The sequence below is a fragment of the Vanessa cardui genome, chromosome 15 (genome assembly GCF_905220365.1).
Source record: "Vanessa cardui chromosome 15, ilVanCard2.1, whole genome shotgun sequence".
Taxonomy (NCBI): Eukaryota; Metazoa; Arthropoda; class Insecta; order Lepidoptera; family Nymphalidae; genus Vanessa; species Vanessa cardui.
In genome coordinates, this window is record NC_061137.1 from 1174160 (window position 1) to 1183358 (window position 9199).

General features: G+C 31.7%; 1 protein-coding gene across 1 annotated transcript; it reads left to right on the forward strand.

The window, feature by feature from the left end:
* Window positions 1–620: 620 nt before the first annotated feature.
* LOC124535812 (aquaporin AQPAe.a-like) lies at window positions 621–1340 on the forward strand. Its single transcript, XM_047112171.1, has one exon. The coding sequence runs from the start codon at window positions 621–623 to the stop codon at window positions 1326–1328; it is 708 nt and encodes a 235-aa protein (XP_046968127.1). The 3' UTR covers window positions 1329–1340.
* The last annotated feature ends 7859 nt before the right edge of the window (window positions 1341–9199 follow it).

Consider the following 9199-nt stretch of genomic DNA (forward strand, 5'->3'; position numbering starts at 1 on the left):
TCGTCTATTCCAACAGTATATTTAAAAAAATCATGACACTTGGGTCTAAAGATACTCGTGTTCTAATCACTGAGGCCTACCAGATAATATGACGTAATAGACTCTTTAACAATTTATATCTAAAACAAACATCGCTGATTCTATTATTAAAAAATAGTTATAATATTTTCAGCATAAATTATTTTATGGTCACAAATGCGCTGATTTTCCCACCATCGCAGACAAGAGACTTCAAATGATGTCAACGCCATTACAACGTTGCTCTAATTATACAATTTATACAAATATGCGAATGGAATATGAAAATTTCGCATATACTAATGTACATTTCATATCAAATTATGCACAACAAATTATTAATTAATTTATCACATGATTGCAGAGATTTTTGGTATCGTTTATCGTGGAATGTTTTTGCAATTGACTTCCGAAATAAATGGTTATATTTTATCTGTTATACGAATATTGAAACTAATAAAACAAATAACCAATTTTAAAAGTTCTTTTACGTTTTTTATACAGTAGATACTCTTTGTTTTTGACAACATTGTTGAAAACCGTAGCTACCTAGATTGTTAACTATGACTTGTTCATATTAAATACAGTATTTAAAGATAAACATGTCGATTCTTGGTAAAGAAGATATTCTAAAAAATTACGATGTAATAGCGAGACAAATTTTCGCCGAATTTCTCGGTACTTTCCTTTACTTATCTATATCTTTGTTAGCTGAAACCAATCTTGGTAAAAGTGTCGTCGGTACATCATTGGCTAATGGACTCTTAGTTGCATCTGTCATCCAAATTATCGGTCATATATCCGGAGGTCACATCAACCCAGCTGTGACGGTTGGCGTTTTAACTTGTGGTCACATTACGGTAATAAAAGCGATCCTCTATATAATCGCACAGATTTTTGGAAGTCTGATTGGATCTTGTGTAGCGTATAGTGTAACTGATGTTACTTTGAGGAATGGACTTGGAGCTACCGTACCTCATTTTAATATGAGAGCTGACCAAGTTTTTGGATTAGAATTTATTATGACGTTCATATTAGTCGCTGTTGTCTTAAGTGTCATGGACAATAGGAATTCTAATGGATTAGGATCTGGGCCACTTGCGATTGGACTCAGCGTGACAGCTTGTCAAAGCTCTGCAGTTATGTATAGTGGTTCACTAAATCCTGTACGATCTTTTGGACCAGCCGTCGTAATGAATATCTGGACCTTTCATTGGGTGTACTGGGTTGGACCTATTTTGGGTGGAATAGCCGCAGGAGTAATCTACAGATTCATATTTACTATACGTGATAGTATCATAATTAATTGACGTTAGCTATATGGGACCTACACTTACAGCATTTCTTCCGATAATTGTGTTCAATGATTGAAAAATAAATAAATTGTGTCACAAAATTATTCATTTAATCATTTCCATTCATGTGAAAACAATAACAAAAATGAATAATAGAATATTATCAGGGTTACCAGGCGCTGATAAAATCCATTTTTATTGACGGTGCTAAGATCGTAAAAAAGGGAACAGAGTATAAATAAATATCGTATCCCTAGTAGTGATCTGAAAACAAGGTCACTCTGAATATATCACGATAAATACAATATAACTTTTTCATACGCTGTAAAAAGTTTTTGTTCGTTCGTTTTAAGTGTCTTCATTGATGTGCCTATTTTGTCTAGACCTTCGTCTAGCCAAATTATACTCATCGCTAAGTTTTATATAGACAAATAACTTTATCGTTACTAAGTTCTTAAAGTCGTAAGTTATCTGGATATTGATTAATGAAAGCTAAGCGAAACATAACATGCCTCTTAGTTCTCTGATTCTAGACCCTCCTTTTTCATTGGTTCTATTTAAAATTCAATTTAAATGTCAAAATATAAAAATATACATTTTCCTCAAATTATTATGAATAGGGAAGATGCGATATTTTTATTTTTGTCTTTACTTTAAAGAACTCTATATAGGATAGCCTACAAGTATATTAAAAATTCTAAATATCTTGACGTCACTGTTGTCTGTCACTGCCCTGATAGTACTTGTCCTCGCTGGTTTTCATACCAATGCATTTTTTTTCTTGACCTTTGAGATACCTTTTGGAAAAATTTAAAACGGACTATCGATACTCCGCAAATAAGCTTTGTAGACGTATGTTTCGTGCCAATTTTTTCATCTACTTCAATAAAGTTTTCAAATAAATGGTTGTCAACTGGACCTTCTGACACAAAACTGAGATAAAAGTGGTTTCAAGCTGAAAATAGGATTCTGGAGTCTGCTTTGACAAACCCAAATTCCATTTTAATTCGAAAATCGCAATTAATTTTCGTTTCAATGTTCAATTTGTTACAACTATAACCTCAAATAAGTAGTCGTAACAGGAGTGACGTCACTGAACGCTATATTAGTGTTTTGAAATACGTTCCGTATCACATTACTTTAATTCGTAATTATTGTTAAAAAACAAAATTATATCAAATATAAACCTTGCAGTGGCCCATCTTTTATATTTTTTTATCATTTTAATAGCAAATTTTTCATAAATATTATATTTACATGTTCCCTATAAATGACAGCACAAAAATATAACAATTTCGTCGCGAAAGTTTTGTAGATAACTGTCTCAAGAGTTACGCTAGACAGCCTTTTAAATTACCGACTGCAGGCACTAATCTCATTATTGGTGAAAACTTAAAGGGATTTAGACAAAGTTGAACGCGTTCACTATACGAGACGGCTCGTGTTAGACCTTGATAAAGTTTTAATTTAATGGCATTACTTATAAACGTTATTTCGTTAGACATAGAGTTCTCTCTTTCTCTCATATTTAATTTGATATGAGATAGAAGATCACAAAGAGTCGTATAACCCATCGCCCTCTGAGCAACATTTAATGATAAAACCGTTAATGTTTCACGTGCTTATTTCTTATACAAAAGGTATTACAGGTGGAAATAAAAGCGTCTTAATGTAATTATTCTTATTTAAATGAATGTTTTAAGTATTTTAGAAAAACGCCTGTACTAAAATAAGGATTTGGACATTGATTCTATTTGCTGTTTAATCAGTCAGTCAGAAACAGTAATTTCCCATTGCTGGGCCTTAGCCCAGCTGGTCTTAACCAGCAATGGGAAATGATGGATGACGATATACTCAAGGCGGCAGGTAGGAGCTGGATGCGAGTAGCCGGAGAAAGACCACAGTGGCGTGCACTTGGAGAGGACTATATCCAGCAGTGGACAAAAACGGGCTGATGATGTGATGTGCTCAGCTTACTAATGAATATGAAACGATATTTTTATGTGCAAAATCATTTCTTTTAGTCTATCTTATTTGCGTCATTGATTTCGAAAGAGCGAGTTCGCTTTTCACTCGGAGAATCAGAATTTCAATTCAACGGAGAAATGTGGCAAGCATTTTTGCTACCATTCCATATGTTAATGAGTTCCACAATGCGATTCGAACTCTGTAACATCCGTATATTTAAACTTACATGATAATAGTTCGTAGTTTTTTTATTGTATAGGTTGGCGGACGAGCGTATGGGCCACCTGATGGTAAGTGGCCACCATCACCCATACACACTGACGTTGTAAGAAATATTAACTATTCCTTAAATCGTCAATGCGCCACTAACCTTGGGAACTAAGATATTATGTCCCTTGTGCTTGTAGTTACAGTGCCTCATTCACCCTTCAAACCGGGACACAACAATACTGAGTACTGTTGTTTGGCGGTATAATAACTGTTGAGTGGGTGGTACCTACCCAGACGGGCTTGCACAAAGCCCTACCACCAAGTAAAGTAAAGTTATATATAGTATGTGATTTGAACTCACTAACAGTTTTAAAGATATAGCATGACAGAGTTATGCATATGCTACAGATTCGTTTATACGTGAACAAAAAAGTAATAAAGTATCCCATATCGATTTTTCATGCTTAAAATAAAAAGAGTAATAACAACTCTCTGTGTTAGCAATCTTTTCTTTTAAAATTTGCATGAACGATATCAGTGCCGTTATAATAGACCATAATGGAGACAAATGGTATTCCTCGCTCTACAGTGTTTGTTTATTAATGATTCTGTAAATAGATAGAAGTAGCTGATACTACGGTGTTTTTAGGAATAGAATTGGATTCCAGACTTCAGTGGACTTCTCATTTATCATCCCTAACAGGAAGACTCAGCTCCGCAACATACGCGGTTAGAAAAGTTAGACAACTAACTGATATTGATACCGCTCGTTTAGTTTATTTTGATTATTTTCACAGTATTATGTCATATGGCATATTACTTTGGGGTAACGCTGCAGATATTGAATCTGTCTTTATTTTACAAAAGAGAGCAATTCGGTTTATTTATAATCTTGGAGCTAGAGACTCTCTTCGGGATGTTTTTAACAGAGTAGGAATACTTACTGTTGCGTCGCAATTATTTACAACAATATCATGTATATTCACAGTAACATTGATAACTTTGATAAAATCAGTGATAATCATTGTATATGCTCTAGAAGTAAGGATAAACTTATAACGCCAAGTTTCCGACTCCGCAAAGTCAATAGATCCTTCTTGGGGCAAGGTATCCGTTTCTATAATAAAATTCCGCAGAAATTTTTAACTTTGCCGTTTAGTAAATTCAAATCGTTTGTTAAAAATACATTGGTAAAAAAAGCATACTATTCGATACAAGATTTTGTAGATGATAAAAAAGCGTGGAGTTAATACCTGTTGACTTCCAAGCAGGATACATTAATTGAAATAATTGTGTTTAATTAACATAACGTTGTATTTTTTAAATGTTAAAAAAGAGTAACTACTGAGTTTCTTGCCGGTTCTTCTCGGTAGAATCTACTTTCCGAACCGGTGGTAGCTTCACTTAATTGTAAAATGACGATTCAAAAGTGCTTATAAAAGCCTACTTGAATAAAGTTTATTTTGTTTTGATTTGATTTGAAAAGATATAATGTACAACTTGACGATCTCCTTGGTCGAGTAGTGAGTCCCGATACCCGACCACGTCGGCTTGTCTTGGATCAGGGTGTTTGTGGTACCATCGTTACTTCCGATTTTCCATAATACAAGTGCTTTAGCAACTTACATTGGGATCAGAGTAAGGTATGTAATGTTGTCCAATATATTTATTTATTTACGAATCAAAAATCAAAATCAAAGTAAACTTTACTTTGATTTGAACCGGCAAGAAACGCAGCAGTTACTCTTTTTCAACATTTAAAAAAATACAGTAATGTTAGTTAATACAACTATTTAAATTAATATATCCTGCCTGGAAGCCGACAGGTATTAATTCCACGCCTTTTTATCATCTACAAAATCTTGTATCGAATAATACTCCTTTTATATTTACGCTTTGGTATATACATAATATAATACCAAAGCGTCAATAGCGCAATGGTTTAACGGCTGCCTAGCGAAAAAAAATGAAATATAGCGAAAAAAAAATGTAATAGTTCGAGTGAGTAATAAAAATAATGATACATTGATAGTAAGATAATAATTTTAAATGCTTGTATAGTCATTGTTTTGACATAGAATTATAATATATTTTAATAACGTTAAACGGTTAGGTGGTTTAACAAAGGGACCACCTAATGGACAAAAATTACTAACTATTCCTTATCCAATCTGCCTCCCTTGAGAACGAATATACAAAGACTCTTATGCTTGTTACACTGACTCAGTCACCCTTCATACCGCATACACTTATGAAATGATGTACAAAATACATGAATATACAAATAAATATATGTTAAAGTTCATATCAACGTAGCTTTTATATTTAAAAAGCTGTTCCTCTCAGTATTACCAGCTTTTATATTTATCAAGCTATTCCCCTCAGTATTACTAACGTTCTGCCATTTATCAATAAATAGTTATAGGAGTGTTTTTCATGCACATAAGTAGATTTTAACCATTTGGCAAACTTGCCAGATACATTGAAAAAGAAAATGTGGACAAAGGAAAAATAAGTTTAAAAGGTATACTCATCCCTAGAAGATATTTCTTCCAGTATACCCGACAAAGAGGAAACAGAGACAGAAAAGTTATAAAAATTTTAACAAAAATAAAAACCGACTTCAAACAAAACACTATTTTAAAACAAATGAATATGCACGAAAAAGTAATAAAAATAATTGCGTATTCAACATATTTTTTAGTCTTCCTAAGTTAAATGAAATGAAAAATATTAGACTACTTAAAAGTCGATTAACGATTATATCATGTAGTTATAATTATTGGTATATTTGGAGCCGGTGTCAGCCACGGTGCCCTTGCCCCAACAATCAAAAGAAAGAAGCGATACGAGCCCCTTGATTGATCCAGTATATTATTGTGTAAAAGGTAATCTGTAAAAAACATATTTGTTAAAGTATTCTCGTATTGTTTTTTTATATATATACTGTAGGGTTTTATTGGCTGACACCGACTCCAAATATAACAATAATTATAACTACATGATATAATCGTTAATCGACTTTTAAGTAGTCTAATATTTTTCATTTCATTTAACTTAGGAAGACTAAAAAATATGTTGAATACGCAATTATTTTTATTACTTTTTAGTGCATATTCATTTGTTTTAAAATAGTGTTTTGTTTTGAAGTCGGTTTTTATTTTTGTTAAAATTTTTATTTATTTTTTGATTTTAAGTGAAGCTGATGTTGACTAACTATTTTTTTTAATATGGATAGATTAAGCGTTCCGTTTATATAAGTCAGAAACTACTTCGAGGACAATTCCAAAGGAAACTTGCGAATAAAGCAAAAATAGACTTTCGAAAATGCGGATTTAATACGTCACGCGGCGTAAACTACAAGGATCCCTCGAAAGAGCTGTAATCGAACTCAGCAAAAAAACTTTGAAAAAGACCAACTATATTTCGTACATCATATGACATCACATCACATACACAAAATTTGATTAAAGACAGTAAGAAATTCTGCCCCATATCGCACCTTAACTGCGAGCCGAATACGCAACGGATTTTGATGCGGTTTTTTTTAAAAGATAGTGTGATTCAAGGGGAAGGTTTGTGTATATAATACATGAACAATATAGTAAAGAAACACTGATAATTTTAGAAGTTTGCGATGTGATGTCGTAAATAAACAAATTCTGTAGTATATTTAGTATCAGTATTGCACCCGTGCGAAGCCGGGGTGGGTAGCTAGTTGATTATAATATTCGACTATGATAATTACATAAACATAACCACATTACGGAAGGTGACTCAAATATCCAAATAACCTATAAATAAAAGATTCGACTGAGTATCGCTAACGTGCTACTCAAAATTGTTCCGTTCCCTTCCGTTCCGTTACTTTGTCATGGATCCTGTGCTCAGAGCCTTACCAAACTTTCACCAAATTACCCTTGAAGTATATATTTTATAATAAAAAGAGAATTATCAAAATTGGTTAACGTGATTTTCAGTTATTCACCTATTTGTCGCGCATATACATAATGCAAATTTAAGACTTATGTCGTTTTCACATGGATACCATCATCGGAAAAAAAAATAAAAAAAATGGGACCCCACGGGAAGCACTACCTTTCAAACAAAAAAAAAATTATCAAAATCGGTCCACCCAGTGAAAAGTTATGAGGTAACAAACAAAAAAAAAAAAAAAAAAAAAAAAAAAAGAAAAAAAAAAATACAGACGAATTGATAACCTCCTCCTTTTGGAAGTCGGTTGAAAAGGTAGACAGGCAAAATCATATAAAAGGAGAAAAGTTACAAAAACAACAAAAAAAATCTACTAAATGAAAAACTAAAATTATAAAAAATTAAAAATTAATAAAAAAATTAAAAATTAGTAGATCATTGTTATTTATGAATGTTACTTATGAGAAGGCATGCTGCGCCGACCAACTGACCCAATTGGAACTGGCAAATGAAAACAAACATTTTTTTTTTATAGTAGCATATGTTAAAATACTACTAGGTGGTAGTATTTTTATAAAATTTTCTCATTATTTTGTGTTATTTGAGTCTAACTCATTAAGAACGTTGTAAAATCATAAGTATTTTCGTCGTATTCGTGTTACAATAAGGGATCAGCGATTATAACTTTATGGTACAGAGCCTTAAAGTTTTAATACGAGTTATTATGTCTTAGTCTACTGATTGTTTTAATTACCCACTTCAAATTTAACTGAAATTTTACCAAGAATTTGAAATTATATTTCGTTGAAACATAACATTTTTGTTTATTATTTATTTATTTGTCATAACTACTATACTATACTAGTATTACTACTGAATATTAGGTTTTTAAATAAATACTTATGTGAAATATTCAAAAATAATCTTTTATATGCGTTTCCACTAATTCCTAAGTACTTATAATTAAATTAAAAAACTATCTTTAGATCTTAAAAATTATACACTAAATAAATCGACAACTGCATAATATTTTATGTCTTCTAGATAATATTGATGTAAACACCAGTTCATATGACACCATATTTTAATAAAGTGTACTTATTATTAAAAAATACTGGGACTCGCAATAATATCTAATCTAATGCGTGGGTGGGCGGATAGATCGTACTTGATTGAGTTGATGCCTATTATTAACTACATAAAATATTTATTATTTTTTGATTGCTGATTAATTTTCTATTAAAAGTCAAATTTGGGCATAGCGTACACAAACAGGCACAAACCAACGAACGAAAAATGTTAACAAAAAAAATATGACTAAAAATCTAAAGTAAAGACAAATATAGATGTAATTTTTACTTACCCCTTAGTTTTTACTGAAAAGTAATTTTACGATTTTATCTGTATTTTTTTAACTTTGAGATTGAATCATAATTTATATTCACGATAAAGCGCTATCTTTTGAAATACACCTAAAATATCCTTGCCCTATAACTGCCTACATTGACAAGGTCATTTAGTGCGTTGACAAAAGATGTCGCTTGAATCTAATAGTTATTTTGAATAGATACATTACTGATTCTTTCCTGTAAACAATTTATTTTATTATTATTGACTTAGTTATTAACAAAAAATAATTTAAAAAATACTAAACATAGGTTTATTTATCGCAAAACTGTAAAAGAAAATTATAACAATTTGAACTTTGAACATCGTTCACTACTCACTCTTGGAGGGCGTACTGTTACTGAAATTTCATTCCCTACGTTCAAATA